Below are 21138 nucleotides of genomic sequence, written 5' to 3'. Positions count from 1 at the left end.
GCTCCACCGTGCGCACCGCTGTTTAGCAGAAGTTTCCTGTTGGGATGCAGAAACTCTCCCGTCAGTCACAGTTTACCTGCCGACCTGTTCTCTGCTTTTTCCGTGTGGCAGACAGTCCATGTCTTTTTTTTTTTTAACCTGGGCGTTTCCTTTAACTGCCTGATTGGTAGCCAATCGCATTCTCGGCTAACAAAAACATTCTCCTCCTTGCGCATAGCTGTTACAGGTATGTCTCGTTTGATACGCTGTTCCTTTTGTATAAGCCGCCTGTTGTAGAGACTGCCTCCTCTGTGCAGACGCCGGACCGGTATGTAACTTCTGAACTCATCATTTTTGGTTTGAACATCGTTTTATAACTGGCCTAACTGGTGGTCAAACAGCTGTATAGAAATAAACGCGCTCAATATTTGATATCTTTAAAATGCATTTCTTTGCTCTTGCTTGCTTTGGTAAATATTTAGGGATGGTCAGCCCTACAAATAATTCATACACTTTATATCTGCTGGACTGTTGGAGTAGACGTTAGTCTGTTGTTACTCTTTGACACGGTGACAGTCCAACCAGTTTATCCTGTGGCACACCTGCGCCTGAGACCTCTACCAGGAACCAGGATTTCGTCGGATCCGGGTAACTTCGAAATTTTCGGCTAAAGTGTTTCATTTCTTGCCGCGGTCCATCCCACAGTATCTTATGCACATTAAAGATCAACAGGCATGAAGTCACCGCCCACTGTTCTGTCAGTTCTCCGAAAAAACCCCATCACAATTCCTGGAAAAACCCTCCAGCTCTTTGTGCAGACAGAAGGAGCGTCTGAAGTTTTTCCACTAGCGTGAAAATACTTTGCGTTTTCCAGGGGGTTAATATGAAATTCTTAGAGGCAACGTTATCATCTGAGTAACAATTTTATATTTTTAAATAAGCAGCACAGCACCCATTTGTACTTTCTGGCCTACATACTAGAGAGTATTCAGGGAATTTAAAATAGAAAGTAGCTCGTCCACAGAAGGACTGGTAGCTCCCCTTACGATAAGGGTTCAGATCACGCGAACAGGTGTGAAATGTGTGTGTTTAGTTAGTTTGTTTGTTTGCTTGTTTTAATCAATTTTAAATCATGCTTTTTATTTGTTTTTGTTTCTAATGTCTCTGTAAAGCACTTTGAATCACCTTGTTGTTGAATTGTGCTATACAAATAAATTTGCCTTGCCTTGCCTTACATACAGGGCTGAACTGGTAATCTGTCATTTGCCTGATATGCTGATACACTTGTTTCCCCACGATTCAACACATACTTCCACCAACAGAGCAAGAAAAAGACGGAAAGTGTAATTAGAGAGAATAAAGCATTAAGTGACTATTAGTTAATTAGGTTTAACTATTTTTTCTTTTGTTTTTCAGGGAATAAAACATTTAATTGACATCAGTCCTGTTTCTTTCTGTCTAATCGAGCCAGGTTTTCGAAGTAGAATTTGAATATTATATGACAGTTTTTTTTTAAATTCTATTTCAATTTTTTGCTTGTACTATTCAGCTTTACCACTGCTTTGTGGAACTGTACAAATATTTACACTGTGTGCTGCTTTGAATGAGCACAGTGGGCCGCCTGGACCAAAAATGCTGATGATTTTTGTTTTTTTGTCCCAGTGCAGATCAGCCAGTAATTTAAAAATTGTTCTTATGTAATTCTTAAGATTCTTGTTATGATAAATGCCTCAGGAGGGTTTTTTTTTTTTTTTTAAATCATCTTCATATGGGTACTGAGAGGAAACACCCATAATGGTGTGGCACGTGGAAACCAAGTAAACTGGTTTCCAACACAAATGATTGCTTACTTACTCAAGAGAGAATGCTTGCCCTCAGGATTAATGATGGAGGTGAACATTGTCTTCCACTGGAAGATATTATAATGCAAGAAGAAACTAAAAGGAAAAAAGCAAGGCTCTCGATGAAGTATCAGACACCGGCTAAGGAGATGAGGAAGAGGGCATCCGCTTCCAATAATCACTCTATCAAATGTGAGCTCTCAAGAGTTAAATTAATGAGCCAATACTACACATCAAATGCGAACAGGATTATAGTTGCAACAACGTGATCTGCTTCACTGAAATGTGGCTAAACTGTAATCAGACTTTGGAACTGTGCATTTAATCTGAGCTGTCAGAGATGAAATATAAACAGGAAAGTCAGCAACGAGCAGACCTGTACAAAAAATCTTCAGACAGTGGATTTAGACAGCTTGCAGTCATGGTGGTGTATGCCTCAGGTCCCTACAGTAAGTTCATATATTGGACACATACAATTCTGTGCAGGCACAATCAACTGATCACCCAGGATTTTTTTTTTTTGAGACTTCAACATACTGTTTATACTTTCTGATCTTACAACAATATGTTGACTGTCCAACTCGTTCTACAAGGATTCTTGGCTGATATTATGGCAACATTTAAAACAGTTATAATGTGGTATGCAACCCACATTTGTTAGTCTGGAGCCTCTCGAGCGTGTGTTCTTTCATCATTGTTATTTTGTTTATGTAAAGGACATGTAGCTACATGATACAGCATACTAAATAATAAGATACAATAGTTCTATTGATGTTTTTCATATGCATGTTTTTGTAAGAATGTGGGATAATAACTACCAGTATTTTATTATGACTTAATTTGTGATTTGGTGAAGTTAAGACAATGATCCACTATTTTAGAATATAAAGTAATTCAATTCTAATCAATTCCAATTCCATTCTTAGGCTGCTGGCCCAGATAAGCATAAGAAAATGGATGGAGGAAAGTAAACACCTGATGCATAGTTGTGTAGTTTTTGTAAGCGAGTAGTAGGCTACATAAGAACAGCGGCAGTTCCAGAGGTCATGTCTGAACACGAAAAAGGAATTGTCAAGCTAAAACCTGTCAAATGAATCCAGGACCCTATACACAGTTCAACAAAGCCAGGGTATTTTTTCCTTTATCTGCATCACCCTAACATGCAGGTAACATCTGACCAATCGCACTGACTGATGTACCAGCAGTTACTGGATGAGTAAGGATGGAAGAGTAAACTATAATTATAGAAATAATACAAAGATGTTACACGCATAATACAGAATGAATGCAACACAGCTGCTCCAGTTAAATTAATGAGGTTTCAACAGTTACCCACAACACTGAATTTAAACGCTTTGATCTATAAGACCGTGAAAGAGCTACTATATCATACTATATTTAAAAAACTGTCGCTTAGAGTTCACAGAAAACAAACTAAAGTGGCCGCTAACAATTTCCTACTAATCCTCACGGAAAACTACTGGAGAACTTTAAATGCTGTCTGCACAAACAGCTCTGAGGGATCTTCCAGGAATAGTGATGTTTTGTTTTGTTTTTTCAAAGAACTGACAGGAGAGTGGGCGGTGATTTCACGCCTGTTGATCTCTAGTGTGCACACCTGCCTAACATCAGTGCTGTGCTGATTGGTCCAACAAACTGGATTCAACAGTGCGCGGGACTCCAGCAGCTGTGCTATAAAACAGGTGGATCTGGTTGGGATTAAGTTACCTAAAACACTTCTATAATGCATGTAAGAAGCCTTTTCAAAAAAAAGAACTGAGAAGGACGCAGGTGAGGTGAGAGAAGGCGGAGAAGGATCTGCCTCCTGTTGCTGCTGCAGAGAGATGCACAGAGACAGAGATGGCCACTGGCTTAGATACGAACTCTGGTCGGAGAATCGGAGCGTCTAAAGTGCGGTCAGTGATGTCAGGCAGGACGGTCGCTCTCCTTTTCTTCTCTCCTGTCATTGGGCACTCTGAAGACCGTGCAATATTAAATAAACATTGCCTTATAAAATAAACATACAAATAATCTCACACAGTCAATAGGCAAAGGCAAAAAAGTAATAAATAAAATTATATACTAAATCTAAACTAAGGCATAAAAATTGAGCTTCACTCTGCCTCTGAGGTTTACTGGTCCATGTACATGTCTGTTGGTTTGTGAAAAAAAGTGTTTCTTTTAAATATTAATATAATTGAATTAACACAGTATTTTACTTTATTTCTTTTAATCTGAAAAATGTTAAGATTCACCAGTTTGCTGCAGAAATTGCCTCCATGTGAAATGGGATGGCAGCATTTGATTAACTTCAGCAGGCTTAAACATGGTATCAGACTAAGTTGACAGTTTATCTGTATATTTTAATACAACGTCTGATTACTGCTGATTTTGTTTTCTGTGTAAAACAAACAGTGGTGGATGGAGCAGCTACAAATTTTGCTTTTCTTCACGTTGGAGTCTGTTGATTAGGGGCTCTGATGAAGGGCTCCCTGTAACTTGTTCCCCAGTAATGGTTTAAAGGATGATCGCAAGAACAGCAGTGCTATATTCTGTCTCGTTTTGCATAGTGCATTAAATGTTAATGGACTCGTCACTGCCCCCAAATGCAGAAGAGCAGTCAGTACTGACAGGAAGTTGATTAAGAAAAAATGCAATTGCAACCAATTTAGATAAGTTCAAAAACATTTTGAAAATAGAGAGAGTAAGCCCCTCAGGAGAACATTGTAACAGAAATACAAGAAACTTCTAACACAGGTTAGGCAAAGAACAATACCAAAGAACTAGAAATCACCAAAATCTAACTGAAACCAAAAATTCACATAATTAAAAACATAAGCACTCGGTCACGAGACTCAGGACAAAGACTATAAACCCCTCAGCTGTATGCAAACACAGGAAACACAGCTGCTGATAAAAGACAGACGGGCGTGGTGTGGTTTCCATATGCTGTATGTATGTGTGTGCGTGTGTGTTTGTGTGTGTGTGTGGTTGAGAACTTCCTGCTGCTTAGACAGTTTGTCTTTGCAGAAGTCAGTGTCAGTGTGTTTGCTGGCAGATTAGCCGCTTCTTTCATTTTTCATTCTGCTGTTTTAGCCACACTCGTGAGTATTATTTTAAAATTTTTCGTTTTACTACTTTTATAAAGTGAATACGTATCTGCATTAGTTAGAATTACTCGCTTTTAAAATCAGTAACAGCGTTTTTGCTTTCATTATAAGGGGAGTCAAAATGAAACCTGAGTACTGCTGTTTGTGCCGCTGTAATGCTCGAACACCCACAGTGTCTGTGACTGAACAAAGAGCTGAAGATGTTACATCCTGCCAGTTAATTAATGTGCATTCAGGGAATCCCTCAGTTAAAAAGTTTTTATTCAAGTGAAATAAAAGGCACTAAATAACTTTTAAGTATTTGATCTTACTCATAAGATATCCATTATTTGAAAGTAGTATGAGCTGCACTTCTGAAAGTGTTTAGAGTAGTTCAGAATACTGCATATGCATTATTGATACGAAACTATTTCTGTCATTCAAAACCATTAAAACGTTCCACGCTGCATAAGCAATATTTTTACTTTTGCTACATTGAGCTAACTCGAGCCGGGCCTTTCAGTGTGAGGTTTGAATGTTCTCCATTTGCCTTTGAGTGTGACTTGTAGTTAAAAGCACTTTGAGAGATCAGTAACACTAGTAAGGTGAAAAAAGCAATACATCAAAGTAACAACATTATAGTTGCACCCATGAGCTAATAAATAATGTACAGAAAGACCAACTAGAATCCATTTATTCTGAGCAGGACCCAACCACACACGACCTCCTCACACTGCTTTGAAGGCCCAGACTAGTTTGGAATAAGTGATTTTATGTTTTAGTTAATGTTGTAGTTTGAAAACGGTAGTTCAGATGAAGTTTTTTAGATATAGCAGTGAGAATACAGTTTAACAGTCATCACATATTATATAATAATAATAGGCTTTCATGTTTTAGCTACATTGGACACGATACTGTGTGATAGTAGAATTTCTTTTTCAAAAACAAGTGTAAAACCTAAAAATATATTATCCCTGCTCTCTGAATTTAATTACTTTTAAAAATGTTACTGTAATGAGAAACCGCATTAGAGGAACTGGAGTGCCAGGAACTTCTCCATTTTCAATTCCAAATGTTGCTCCTGTGCTGTTAAGTAGAGGCCTTCACCTGGGAAGTTGTAGCTTGAAAGTCATCAGTGACTTATTTTAGTATATTCATGATGCAAAATAACCAACCACAGTTTTTTCAGTGTTTAAGTTTTAGTTTCTCTTTCTTCCCTTTGCTTTGGTTTCTTCTTTTTTCTGCCACGCTTCTCCATTTTCTTCCTCTGTTTTGATTCAGCAGACGTTTGAACAATACGTCACACACTGTGTGTTGGTCGTCTAAAACAGAGTTGATCTCTTGCAGAATCAAGTCAGAATGAAGATAGCAGCCTTTAATGGCAAGAACCTGGGACATAAGAAAGTCCATGACAAGTCTGTCGTCAAACACCTCACCAAGGTGATAATAATTTTACCTTTACAACAGAAAGCTTTAAATCCAACATCAATGACGAAATGTGTAACACTTAAATGATGTGTTTCCTCCAGATCATATCTCGGTACAGTGTGATTGTCCTGCTGGAGGTGGTGGATAAGAGCGGCAAAGCCATGGAAACGTTACTTCAAGAACTCAACAAAACTGAGTGAGTTCCCTGCAGTGATAGTGTGTGTATTTAATTATTTTATTTACAACATTTTTATGTAGAAAACTGCATGTTTAAGTTGCTTCTGTTTTCCTCGGCACTAACAGAAAACGCCCCTACAAAAAAACTGCCAGCAAACAACTGGGACGAGACACCTACAAGGAGCAGTATGTCTGTTTCTACAGGTGTGTGAGTCTAAGTTCACTCGAATACAACATCTCAGTGGTTATTAATCAGACTTTAATTTGTGAGATTCATGGCCAGACACACTGATGTCTGACTATTTGTGTTTATCTCTCAGACCAGATGAAGTGACGCTGAAGGATTCACACCAGTATGAAGATAATCAGGCTGGAGATGAAGATGCCTTTGCCAGAGAGCCCTTCATCCTGCGGTTTGATTGTCCAACTACAGGTTTGTGCTTTTTACTGTGTTTGAGTAACGCTTTAAGTTACAAAACAAAACAAGTGGAAGTGCCAAACACCCTGAGATCTGTGTATTGGCTCAGCAAAGGGGAAAGAATCACAGCTCACAATCATTTCTAATTTTCTTAGTGTATTTGCTGTGATCAGCTGACCTGCTGCTCTTTGTGGATTTACAGAACTGAATTCAATAAGATGTACACAGTTTGACAAGCTATAATGGCTGATGTCTTTCCCCTGCATTGACACTACACTGTTTATTATCTTTACACTAGACAGAATACAGCTGGTATAAAGTCAGAATTTAGTGAATGGATCTAAACATCATCAGTTTAAGTTTCACCTAAATCTGACCACGAGCACTACAGTCACTGTGCACCAGTCCAACACAGAGCTTTGCTGTGAATCCACATTAACTCAACCTAACCTTATTATCCTGGACAAAGCTGCTGTTACGACCCGGCCTCGGGGCGACGTTCCATCTAAGCTGCACGCGTGCGCAATTGTTGTGCACAAAAAAATCTAACCGGAACTAAAATGTAAATAAATAAGTTAAAATTCATGTTGTTTCGCAGTGTGAGTCAGTGAGTGACCGGTGACTGCTCCATGATGCGATTCACATTCGTATATATGCAGCTAAGCAACGTCGACAGGCTATGACAGCGTCCTTGTGTGCCGACGCCGGTGTTTTAGCTGGCAAAGCGGCGTGGCTGATGTGGAGTGAATGACAACGTGTACAACCATTGGAGATGTGAGCAGGACAGACGGAACAACTGACGGGAAAAGTGTGGACTTTATACCAGTTTTTAAATTGTGTTGATCGGCCACGTAAAACCAGAGTTCTGATAAAATTTTTTGCAATGTTTGGTTTTCTTCCTGAATACTATCGTTGTTTATATTTACTGCAGGAAGAAACAGTAAAATCAGCGTTTTATACGTTTTATTGGGGGGGGGGGTTAAAAGGGAGAGTGCAGTTTTACTTAGTCCAAGTACAAAACATAAAGCTGATGTAACGCACATAGGTTTATAGCTATTGCTACTTTTCACCAATCGTCCCTTAGTTTTAGGAGTCACAGCGGTGTTTTGAGATGTGAGAGATTCGCGACGTTTTGTGTTTGGAGTCTAAAGTTAGTGTGTTGTCTTGTGTAGTTAGTGTGAGTGTAGTCAATAGTTTTGTTGTGTGTCAGAACAATGAGGCGACTGCTGAATGTTACAGGTGTTACAGCAGTGATACATCTCCTCTTGTCAGGCCTGCAGGTATCAGGCTGTTGTTCTCCTTCATCTCATAGTGGACAGAAATTATTTTTTGGAGCGGCACAAATAATCTGTGTGGCATCAGATTTGATGCAGAACAGCTGATTGTTCTGTAAATAGTTTGAAATGTTTATTTAAAACTGCCTTGGCTGCATTATTAGGTAAACAGCTGAAAAAAACTTTGTTGTTTGCAAAACTCAGTAACTTTTAAGTAACTATATAAATAATTGCCCAGCATTGGTCATTATTTACTGTATTTTGCAGACAGAGAGTTACAGGACTCTCTCCTAGACCACAGACTCATAATACAAGTCAGAGCTTTATAAAAAAAACTATTTTACTTTTACTTTATTTTTACTTCCAATGGTGTTAACATACTACACAGGTCGTGAACAAGATTCTTTCACATTTTCATTGTAAGTGGGCTAAAGCAGTTAATTAAAAGTAATCTAACATAAATGCAAACGCTGTAATTTGATTATTTTAATAAACATGTCATACAGAAATGAAAGAGAACATTTTGTTCATTTGTTTGTTTCTACACGAGCTTTGTGTGATTTGTAAGTATCTGAGGCTGAGACCACAGAACTGTAAAACATGATTGTTGTATAATCATGTTTTACACAACAATCATTGTGTATTATGTAATTTAATTATCCATAAAATCGTCACATTCTCTGTAAGAACTATTGAACAGCGTATATTTTAAAGGCTTTAAAACCAAGTAAGTAGAACTTGCTCATAGGGGGTCATATGATTGTTGGGTTTTTCTCTGTATCTACAATATAAAGCGCCTTGAGGCGACTTTTGTTGTGATTTGGCGCCATATGAATAAAATTGAATTGAATTGAAACATCGCTAATGTCCCAAAACTTTGCCGACATGTGGCCAACAGTAATGTTTTAATGTTCTTCATTATTAAACATTTGCACATAAATAAGTTACATAATATTCAGTACTTACATTTGAAAGTTTACTCCTTGGCTGCCCCGCTTCCGCCGTTTTTTTGGCAAAATTATCCACACCCACCGCCGCACTAGGAAGTCTGGGATATGTTGGGCCATGAAGGATACGCCGACCCATCCTTAAAATTCAGGGAAATGAAGGACACATTTGAGGCTGCATTTTGAGCAGCCTTTGAATTGGGACAGCCTTCGTCGCGTTGATGTGACGTAATCGGCTTTAAAATGCGGCCTTTAAGGCTGCAGACCCTGAATTGGGATACAGCCAAAAACACACACACCAATGGGAGGAGCCACACATCAAAACAGGTGGCATGCGATCACAAACCACAACATTTCTTGGAATCAAAGCACTACCTAATATTTTCATGTAACATTTGAATAACACAATATTAGTATAGCTTAGTTTGTTTTGCTGGATGTTTCCCAGTATCAAAATACACTAATCCAATATTTGATTAAAATGATATTACATGGGGCGACCGTGGCTCAGGGGGTTGGGAAGCGTATCTGTAACCGGAAGGTCGCCGGTTCCATCCCCAGGCTCTCTGTCCTGGTCGTTGTGTCCTTGGGCAAGACACTTTACCCTACTTGCCTACTGGTGTTGGCCAGAGGGGCCGATGGCGCGATATGGCAGCCTCGCTTCTATCAGTCTGCCCCAGGGCAGCTGTGGCTACAACCATAGCTGCCTCCACCAGTGTGTGAATGTGAGAGTGAATGAATAGTGGCGTTGTAAAGTGCTTTGGGTGCCTTGAAAAGCGCTATATAAATCCAATCCATTATTATTATTATTACACGCAAGCTTTAAATTTGCAGTTTATCAAGCACCACTGAACATCATTACCTTTAAATCTAAGCTCTCTTCTTCCTCTCCTGTCTTGTCTTTCTTACCTTTCTCCATCTCTGAGTGAAGTTAGCTCTCTTTCTTTTCTCTCCCTTTGAAACAGAGCTGCTGGATCTTTAACTAGCGACACAGTGCACACAAACAGTTTGTGTACGTGCTGATGTGTTGAGCAGATAGAAGCGCTGCATTTAAAATTACCTGCCACTAGGGCTGCCACAAACGATTATTTTGATAGTCGACTAGTCACCGATTATTTTTGCGATTAGTCGACTAATCAGATCATCATCCATTAGACGTAAAACTACAGCTTATTGCACCAGCAGCATCTGCTCTTATATAACTATCATTAGCTTACAGCTTGAAGTGTTTCAGGTATGTGCTAACTAAAAATAAAGACAAGATGATAGTTTATTAAAGTTTAATGAAATCTGCAGATTGTTTCGGTGAAGTTTAATAAACTCCTTGCTATCTAAAATATAACAGGACACCGGAGTAAATTCTCGAGCATCTCACACTTCTGATAATCAGCTGTCTGCTTGATGTTTGTTCAGCTGTGTAAAAACTATAACTTTATTTAGTGCCCAATAAACACAGGTTATACCCTGTATTAGCCATTTCTGTCCTTTAGATTCTTACTTCATATTTTTCACACTAACAACCTTGGCAGTGTAGTCAAACAGAGGGAGCCTGTTACCTGAGCCTGACAGTGATGCCTGATAGTGTAGCACTCCACCTTCTCATCTAAATATAAAAAACTGTATTTCAGTTATGGACGATCTGGTCCTGATCCCAGTCCACACAAAGCCAGAGGACTCTCTGAAGGAGCTGGACGAGCTGCATGATGTAGTTGAAGACATCAGGAAGAAATGGAAAACTGATGTAAGTTTTATGTTTTGATTAAAAAATTCAGACCAATTCAGTTTTATTTGTATAGAGCCAATTCAACACAACAGTTGTTTCAAGGGGCGTTATAGTAAATTAAAAAAAAATGCATGATGACCCACTCCACCCTGCCTTTCCCCCAGCCTGCTTGTGTCACAGTTTGTTTCTGCAATAAAGAGAGGGTTTGGCTTATTTCAAATAAGCAACACTGCACCTGGTCAGGTGTTGCTAGTGATTATACTGACTACATACCTTATAGCAAGGTTAAGTTCTTGACTATGCGGCCTGGTGTGTGACACGTATGACCATGAAATTACCTGGGATTTGTTGCCTTTTAGAATATTTGTAGAATATAGCTGAATATTTTCTCTTACAGCAGAAATCTTCAAGCTGAAATACTACAATATCTTTCTAAAACTAAACAATTACTTTTAGTTTCTAAACCTAACCAAGCAGCGAATAAACAACAAACTGTGAACTAAGCTCCAAAACAGGACACAGATCAAACTCCCTTCATTCAGAATCTTAATAAATAACTTTATCTGACCTTTGTTTTAAAGCAGATCCTGAATATCTCACCTTGTTAATCCATATAGTGACTCAGATTATAATATATTTTTAACTACTTGATTTTGTCATCCTTTAGACAGACCGATAAGGAAGGAAGTCTTCAAGCTGCTTTGCTCATTAACAAATGAAAAGAAAACTTTAAAAACACAAGTGCATAAATCTTTGTATCCTACAGTGAAGTGATGCTCAATAAATGACAGCTCTTCACGGGATCGCATAATAACGAATATATCCTACCATATAAATCTCTGTGCTGTTATTTAAAGAATACATTAATACCATTAGACATTAGAGTGTCACACACTGGCTGTAACAAACATCTGTCATTGTACTAAGTGAGTTCTGCTCTCTTTTGGCATTTTTTGGCAGAATATAATGCTTTTGGGGGACTTTAATGCTGATGGACGATATCTCTCCAAGAAGAAGAAGGAAAAGATTCGCATCTGCTCTTCTTCCTACAACTGGCTCATTGATGACAATGTCGACACCACAGCTAGCAACAAAAATGATAACACCTACGACAGGTGACACACATATAGCACTTTCTATGCCCGAGTTTAAAAAACGTTTTATATAATCACTATATAATGGCACGACCTTTTGGGATATTTCTAATTTCTATTTCTTTGCTTCTGGTGTTTTGCAAAATTGTGCATAATGACCAAAAGGAAATAAGAGTTAGTTGTTATTTGTTTGTTAGAGTTTGTGTCAAGGCTCGGCTGTGTGGCAGGCAGGAGGAGGACCCAAACGCAAAACTCACAGACACGGGGATGAACTCAAAATCACAGCTTTAATGCTGGAATGGCCGAACATAGGAAATACAAAACTAAACTGGGAAAAGTAAACTAACATACGCGAAGAGACACAGGGAGATCCACACAACATGAGGGACGACGTCACACTGAACAGAGGGAGACGCAGACAGAAATACACAGAGGGTTAACGAGGGAAGTGGGAACACACGGGGAACACAGGTGACACTGATAATCATAACGAGACAGGGCGGGGTGAACTGAACACTGACGGGAGAGGTGAAACAGAAAGTACAGGAGGAGAGAGAGCACGAGTAGAACACCAACGTAACAGGCAGGGGAGACATGGAATAAAATACAAACATACAAGGAAACTAAGAACACTGGGCCAACATGGCCCAGGACCATGACAGTACCCCCCCCCTCAAGGGCTGGCTCCAGACAGCCCAAACACAGAAAAACAAAACCAAACAGAAAACAACCCAGGGCGGGCGGCGGGGGCCCAGGACGGAGGGCCCGGAACAGAAAACAAAAGAGCACAGCAAACACCGGAGCCCAAGAAAATAACCCAAACACAGAGCAGTTCAGGGGGCCGACCGTGCGCGAGGCAACGGCGGCGACGCGGAAACAGTTCAGGAGGCCGGCCGTGCGCGAGGCAACGGCGGCGGTGAAGGAGACGACGGAGCAGTTCAGGAGGCCGACCGCGCGGGAGGCGGCGGCGACGATGACAGCGCTGGTCCGGGGGCCGACCGTGCGGAAGGCGACGGCGGCCACCCAGGCGAAGGCGGTCCGGGGGCCGGCCGTGCGGAAGGCGACGGCAGCCACTCAGGCGATGACGGTGCAGTTCAGGGGGCCGGCCGCGCGGAAGGCAGCGGTGGCGGCTCTCCAGTGTCAGGCGTACCGGCCGAGGCCCGGTGGGCACAGGACCAGTCGAGACGGGACCAGGCGAAGCACAGGCTGAGGCTGCAGCAGACGAAGACTCTGAGGAGGCTGCAGCAGACGAAGACTCTGAGGCCGCCGGGCCAGGCGAGGACGAGGCGGTCGCAGATGGCGGCTGGACAGGCTCCTCGGGCCCTCCAGCTGATGCAGCGTGAGGCTGAACGGGCCCCTCGGACCCTCCAGCGGAGACAGGAGGCTGAACGGGCCCCTCGGACCCTCCAGCGGAGACCAAAACAACGCCAACAGGCATGAAGTCCTTCGGCCGACATGAGGACAACTGGCGCTGCACTGAGCACTGACTCTGCCCAGGCAATGCGAACATGGTGCAGTTCTTAGGGGGCTGCTTAAACTTCAGGGGTCCAGAATCAGCTGGTGACTGAGACCTAGCCTCTGGGGAAGCCCTGGAGTGGCAAACTGTGCCAACGGCGGCTAAACCATGGAAAGTACCCTGAGTAGAAATCCAGTTACCTCTCTGCTAGAGATGGCACGATACCACTTTTTTATGTCCGATACCGATACCGATATCATAAATTTGGATATCTGCCGATACCGATATGAATCCGATATAGTGTTTTTTAATCAACAAAACTGTTTTTTAAATATCTTGCTGCATTTTGTATAAGTTCATACTCAAGTTTAAAACAACAACTACACTAAAGCTATTCTGTTATACCTATATGCAAAAAAAATGTTTCATAGTTCAGCAATACTGATCAATCTAATAAACTTAAACCTACACCATCCTCACTATTCTGGTATTTTAAAGAGTACTTAGCATAAATATTAAGCAACCTAACTAATAGGGTTCCAACTCCCAGCAACAACAAAAATAAATAAATAAAAAAATAGGGAACCACCCCTCACGCTCCACCTCATGATGCTTAATCGACGTAATCAACCTTAATTTGATGCAGTGTGAAAAAAAATGCACAGAAATCAATTATTTTTCAAGAAATATTAAATAGATTCAACATCTTTCTTCAACAAAATTGCAGACTGCACAGATGGTACCTTCCCAAAGGAAAAAGTACTATAGCTTACTAGGGTATATATATTAGACTTAATAGTTACTATATACAGTAATGGACTTCTATACATTTTGCATCAAATTAAAACTTTGGGTGTCAGATAATTATTTATTAAAAGCTAGACATTTTAAATGAGAATAAGAAAGAAAAGTATGTCTTTGTGCCCCCTTTTCCCTGTTAATGCCCTATCGGCCCCCCTGGCTAAACTTTGCTAGATCCGCCCCTGCACAGTTACCAGCGTCAGCTACATAGAAAAGGATCCTGGTGTAGAAAGTAATATTAAATAAATTCTAACAACAGCTTATCAAGCTTAAACGTTCTGCTGTTGTTCAGCCGCTGGTTTCCTCTTTCTGGTGCAAAGTGGGCCAAAAGCAAACTAGAGACACGGACTCACGACAGAAAAGCTGATCAGCTGATCATTAAGCAGTTTCATGATTGAAGTAGCAGCAAGAAGAGGCAGTCGCTCCATATATCGTTTGTTAAGCTTAACGCAGGAATGCTTTACAAACATTCAGAGATGGACTTACACACTTGCTTTACTTCTCTCGGGGATAACTTTGTCGGAGATGAAATGCCGGGTTGCTAGCGAAGCTCCAAATGCTATCCAGACCACAGGTACCGCATGCCACAGCCGCTCTATCACCTGATGCATACTGCTCCGACATGCTAACGTTCTGAGGTGAGTTATGGCGTGTTGCAAGTTTTGTGAGGTGCTTTCGTGATATTTAATGGATCGGATTACATTTTTTATTTTTCTCCGATATCCGATCCAGTAATTTAGGTCAGTATCGGACCGATACCGATACGTAATATCGGATCGGTCCATCTCTACTCTCTGCATGGAGTGAATGAGCAAAACTGGCAACACAGGAGACTGAGCGGAGAGTGGCTGCTGGGCAGCTAGCTGAGCCGCTGGACACACGGGGACCTGAGCCGCTGGACACACGGGGACCTGAGCCGCTGGACACACGGGGACCTGAGCCGCTGGACACACGGGGACCTGAGCCGCTGGACACACGGGGACCTGAGCCGCTGGACACACGGGGACCTGAGCCGCTGGACACACGGGGACCTGAGCTGCTAACGGTGGAGAAGTAAATGACTGCACAGGGGACTGAACTGATGTCTGTAGTAACGGTGGTGGTGAGAGTGGAGTAGGTGGTGGAGTTAATGACTTCACAGGGGAATGAACTAGAGGTAGTGACGGTTGTGGTGCTGGTGGTTGAGTGGGTGACTGTGCTAAAGGAGGCTGCACTGGGGACAGCAGGGCTGCAGGAGACTGCACTGGGGACACTGGAGACTGCACTGGGGACACTGGAGACTGCACTGGGGACACTGGAGACTGCACTGGGGACACTGGAGACTGCACTGGGGACACTGGAGACTGCACTGGGGACACTGGAGACTGCACTGGGGACACTGGAGACTGCACTGGGGACACTGGAGACTGCACTGGGGAAAGCAGAGCTGCAGGTGACTGCACTGGGGAAAGCAGAGCTGCAGGTGACTGCGCTAGAGACCGCAGTGATGGTTGTAGTGGAGGTGTGACGGGTGGAGGAGTGGCTGAAGTGGCTGCGGGTCGGGCGGCTAGTGGCTCAGCTACAGAGCATATTAACGGCAGGGCTATGGGTTGAATGACTGACTGAGTAGCAGCCTGAGTGGCTGGGTGAAGCGACGGTTGTGGTGGAAGAGAAACAGGTGGTAGTGTGGATGATGGAGCTAAGGGCGACTGAGTGGCAGACCGAACTGATGACTGAAGCGATGGTAGAGGTGAAAATGGAGCTTGTGGTGGAGTTAATGGCTGAGCTAGCGGGGACACAGGAGACTGAACTGAGGGTGGCGGCGAGGGAGCCAACTGAGCTGCGGGTGGCGGCGAGGGAGCCAACTGAGCTGCGGGTGGCGGCGAGGGAGCCAACTGAGCTGCGGGTGGCGGCGAGGGAGCCAACTGAGCTGCGGGTGGCGGCGAGGGAGCTAACTGAGCTGCGGGTGGCGGCGAGGGAGCTAACTGAGCTGCGGGTGGCGGCGAGGGAGCTAACTGAGCTGCGGGTGGCGGCGAGGGAGCTAACTGAGCTGCGGGTGGCGGCGAGGGAGCTAACTGAGCTGCGGGTGGCGGCGAGGGAGCTAACGGAGCTGCGGGTGGCGGCGAGGGAGCTAACGGAGCTGCGAAGGGCTGCGAGGGAGCTAACGGAGCTGCGAAGGGCTGCGAGGGAGCTAACGGAGCTGCGAAGGGCTGCGAGGGAGCCGACGGAGCTTCTGGCAGCACAGAAGGTGAATTAGAAGGCCGAATGTCCGGCTGTGGGGTGGCGCGTCGGCGGCGTGAATGCCGTTTCTTTTTTGATGATGGCTCTGACGGGCCGAGCGGCTCCACATCCGGCCCTTCAGGCAGGTGGGTAGTAGCAGCTGGGGAATGAAGGTGGAGCTCGTTGCGGATTAAATCCTGTTCGAGTGGGTGGAGCGCACTGAGTAGCCAGGGAAGACCAGAGAACAAGCGCTGTAGTCTGGTTTCCACAGCACGGCGAAATTCCTTCCCCTCATGTTCGAGCCACAGATGCAGGAGTCTTTCCACGGAGTAGATTATGTCCAGACGCAGTTCTTCTGGTGGGTTGAGTGCTGCTGGGTCCATATCTGGTGACGTCGTACTGTCAAGGCTCGGCTGTGTGGCAGGCAGGAGGAGGACCCAAACGCAAAACTCACAGACACGGGGATGAACTCAAAATCACAGCTTTAATGCTGGAATGGCCGAACATAGGAAATACAAAACTAAACTGGGAAAAGTAAACTAACATACGCGAAGAGACACAGGGAGATCCACACAACATGAGGGACGACGTCACACTGAACAGAGGGAGACGCAGACAGAAATACACAGAGGGTTAACGAGGGAAGTGGGAACACACGGGGAACACGGGTGACACTGATAATCATAACGAGACAGGGCGGGGTGAACTGAACACTGACGGGAGAGGTGAAACAGAAAGTACAGGAGGAGAGAGAGCACGAGTAGAACACCAACGTAACAGGCAGGGGAGACATGGAATAAAATACAAACATACAAGGAAACTAAGAACACTGGGCCAACATGGCCCAGGACCATGACAGTTTGTCTGTTTTGTCTGTATTGGGAACGTGCACATGAGGCTGGATGACTCACGAATTCTGATTAAATCTACCTGTGTGTACATTAAATTTGTGTGAAAAAAGTGCAGGAATTCAGGAAATAAATCAGTATAGCTGTAGTGGAGGCATGTAGTCCCAGACTCTTAATGTTTTAAAGATTTTTTTCTCAGAGTGCCTCTCACATAAGAAATAATATTGGCATCAGTGACTTTAAATTTGAGACAGAAAATGGAGAAATAAAACTATTGGCGCTTCACGCTATAAAGTAGACAGACAGAAATGAAGTTCTTAACTGTTTAAAAGAAATGCGTCTCCTCTTTGTCAAACAGAATTGTTGTGTATGGACAGACCATGCTGAACGCCATCGTACCCAACTCGGCCAAGTCCTTCAACTTCCAGCAGGAGTTTGACCTGACCGATGAGGAGGTGAGTTTTTTCTAAGCTCAAGATACAAATGATTTGACAGGTTTTAGCATTTTAAAGGACACCATAAGTGTTGTCATTCAACTTTTTAAGGCCCTGGGCATCAGTGACCATTACCCTGTGGAGGTGGAGCTGAAGACCAAAGATGCGTCTGGGGAAGGACAATCTAAGAAAAAAGGTTATTATTTCATCTCTGACTCTTACTTTATTTATATTTGACAGCAGGAATGGAGATTGATAAGAATTTAGTGATTCTGATGCCATTATTGATATCATTGAGTTCTTATTGGCTCCGCTTTAAGGGTCACCACCGTCTCTAAAGGAATATATTTGTGCAAATTAATTACACGCTGTGTGGTCAAAGGTTACATGCTGACCTCAATGCTATGATCAGCATTGAGGTCATAACTCAAAAGAGTAACATATTACACATATTACACAGAACACTCTTATTAAAAGTAATGCAGTACATTACTACCATTACTTCCAGGAGAAACTAAGTACTTATACTACACATTACATTTCTTTTTTCTATAAAATTACCTTAAACAAAATGTCTCATAAATACCACATACAGTGGGATGCAAAAGTTTGGCAACCTTGTTAATAGTCATTATTTTCCTGTGTAAATCGTTGGTTGTTACAATAAAAAATGTCAGTTAAATATATCATATAGGAGACACACAGTGATATTTGAGAAGTGGTAAGCTCAATGTAACAGGATAAACCCGAGGCTACAATCCCACGAACCAGCATAAATCCCTATCCTAATGAGGACACACATACAGTGCTGGTATTTGGTTTTTAGGTATGAACACAAAGCCTGCAACACAAAGCAAAGATGAAAACCAGACCAAAGACACTTTAAAACAATTGCAACGTGAGTCTACTGTAGAAACATGAACCAGGAGAAGTGGAAGCTACATCCTGACTACTCATCACTGCTTTTGTTACCTGTGGCAGATCAGGGACTGGCTATTGGGCTGGGATCGGCATTCAGTCAGCTTTAACATCACTCTATTGAACACTTTTTATGATTTTCAAACTCACCCCAACCGCTCGCAGCAGATGGCCCCGCCCCTCCCTGAGCCTGGTTCTGCTGGAGGTTTCTTCCTGTTAAAAGGAAGTTTTTCCTTCCCACTTTCGCCAAAGTGCTTGCTCATAGGGGGTCATATGATTGTTGGGTTTTTCTCTGTATGTACCCTACAGGGTCTACCTTACAATATAAAGCACCTTGAAGTGACTGTTGTTGTGATTTGACCCTGTATAAATAAAACTGAATTAAGGAAATATATTTCTAAAGGTGCTATTGACATAAAATTCTCACCAGATGTCAGTAACAGCCCATCCAATGCACACATTCAATGAAATCAAAGTATACATGTCCATAATTTATGTCTAAAATGACACGGGGAAAATGTTTTCAACATGCTCACTGAATTTTATTTCATGCTTTGAACAAAACCCTTTGTTGGTGATAACGGCATCAAGATGCCTACTGCACGGAGAAACTAGTCACATGCATTGGGTGCAGGTGTGATTTTGTCCCATTCTTTCAGACACCCAGTCTTCAAATCCTGAACTGGAACCTTCAGTGGTTTAGAAATTCTTCGGTAACCAGTGTTATCAGTATGTTTTGCAACAACAAGGCTGCAAAGGTGTAGAGTTTGCTCATTGGCTTCATCCTTCATGAGATGTTTCCTGTGTGACACCTTAGTAATGAAACATGGTTCTATAAGCCATTAGTTGAGACTAAACCAGCTGATTTTAATTTGCACTAAACGGCTTTTTTTTTTTCATTCCTGTCCCGTTTGGCGCTGCAGAAATCAGAATTATTGTCTGAAGGCCAATTAAAATGCAAAACAAGTGGATCATTGTGGCTTTGCCATACTGGTCCACTTGATTGAGCTTTATTATTTATTTATTTTTTTACTTTTACAACTTATTACAATTGGAACAGACAGGGCTAGGTGATAGAAAAGGGAAAGATGTAGACAAGTTCAAGAAAAGGGGAGGGAAAGAAAAACAGCAGGGAAGAAGGACAGTAAGAAAACTAAAAGCGTCTTTTTGCCTGTTCCTTTGTTCATGTGTTCAATACCTTTTCGTTTGTCATTTCTCTTTATTACACATAACTTTAATGGGTTGTTACTGACATCTGGTGAGAATTTCATGACAACAGCACGTTTAGAAATATATTAACTTAGAAAATTGTTGACATGTGCAGTACTTATTTTACCCATTGTATTTCCTCTTTCTAATATTAACAACAGGACGACAGGAGCAAAAAAGAAAGCAAGGACAAGCATCCAACATGCCAATCAAGAGAGGACGTCGGGCTGTTAAGTGTTAAACTTTAACAATCTTGCTATTAATTTTTAAAATTTGGGTTACTCCAGTTAATTTTTAAACTCAGTTTTTCTTCAGATTTAACAGAAAACCACATCAGGTGGTTCAACGTGATAAAAAAATAACTCTGTTTGTCTTCTTTACTGAATTTACTGTGGAAAAGACAAATGAGTGTAAAGATATTAGTACTACATGGAAATTAGGTTAGACTATGTAAGAAATAATTGTTGTTTTATTATATGTTTTCCAGACACCTTCCATGGTAAACATGAACTTATTTTGGTTTCTCTTGGTCACTGTATAGATAGCATACCCCACAGGGTCTACCTTGGGCTATTTTGCTATTTAGAGTGGGAACGTATGTATAAATATTTTACTTCTGAGCTAAGGGCATTAGCAGGAAATAAAATGTATTAACATTTTTAATAATGGAAATGACCATAAATTGTTGAAGAGCATGCTGATAAGTGAATAAATGTTTTGTTTGGGAAAATATTTGCAGATTCATTTCAGCTGTTAAATTGAGAATCTGCCTGAATAACCAGGAATGGAGGGATTGAAGCATATTTTGTTCCACCAGTTGAATAATGATGGACTGTTTTTTCATATTTGATGCAATTAAATGACTGTTTACATTAAACCTGTCATGGTGAATTGGATTAAAGGACTCAGGTGCGAGACTCCTTGCAGAATGACAGTGGATTTATTTACAGTGAAAAGGTGAGTTAACAGTTCGAGTCTATAATCCAAAAAGGGCAGTGCAGTGATACGGCGACCTCTCCTCACGGTGACAGTGCAGTAATAATCCACAACAACTCCTGGTGCCGGTGTTGACCGGCTCCTCCTCCAATCCCTGAACCCTGGAGGCAGATGAGAAAAAACACACGCTCAATAACGAAAACGTCCTCTCCTTCACAAACCGGGTATGCTAATCATGACTACGCTACCCGGTTTAGTTCAACGTTCCAGCGTTGGTTGTGACTCAACCGCCCCGTTAAATAGGTCTGCGCTGGCAAGGTAATTCTGCACAGGTGCGATGATTCTAGCTCAGGACACTCCCCTCCGG

The 21138-nt window shown here is 42.1% G+C and overlaps 1 protein-coding gene across 2 annotated transcripts; it reads left to right on the top strand.

The window, feature by feature from the left end:
- The first annotated feature begins 286 nt into the window (after positions 1–286).
- LOC147331368 (deoxyribonuclease-1-like) lies at positions 287–20714 on the top strand. Of its 2 annotated transcripts, none has more exons than XM_086293647.1 (10): positions 287–627; positions 6257–6349; positions 6439–6533; positions 6641–6718; positions 6835–6947; positions 10782–10894; positions 11837–11991; positions 17633–17729; positions 17820–17904; positions 19997–20714. In XM_086293647.1, exons 2-10 carry the CDS (start codon positions 6269–6271, stop codon positions 20074–20076), a joined length of 897 nt encoding a protein of 298 aa, XP_086149773.1. In that variant the 5' UTR covers positions 287–627; positions 6257–6268; the 3' UTR covers positions 20077–20714. The 2 variants fall into 2 exon arrangements, with proteins under 2 accessions (XP_086149773.1, XP_086149772.1); XM_086293646.1 differs by lacking the exon at positions 287–627 and adding an exon at positions 4792–4924.
- The last annotated feature ends 424 nt before the right edge of the window (positions 20715–21138 follow it).

Source organism: Aulonocara sp. 'chitande type north' Nkhata Bay, linkage group LG5 (assembly GCF_057382095.1).
Source record: "Aulonocara sp. 'chitande type north' Nkhata Bay isolate Kocher_YH1m ecotype deep benthic linkage group LG5, A_spYH_male_GT1.1, whole genome shotgun sequence".
NCBI lineage: Eukaryota > Metazoa > Chordata > Actinopteri > Cichliformes > Cichlidae > Aulonocara > Aulonocara sp. 'chitande type north' Nkhata Bay.
The sequence above is the reverse complement of the archived record's forward strand: the minus strand, read 5'-3'. Positions and strand labels throughout refer to the sequence as shown.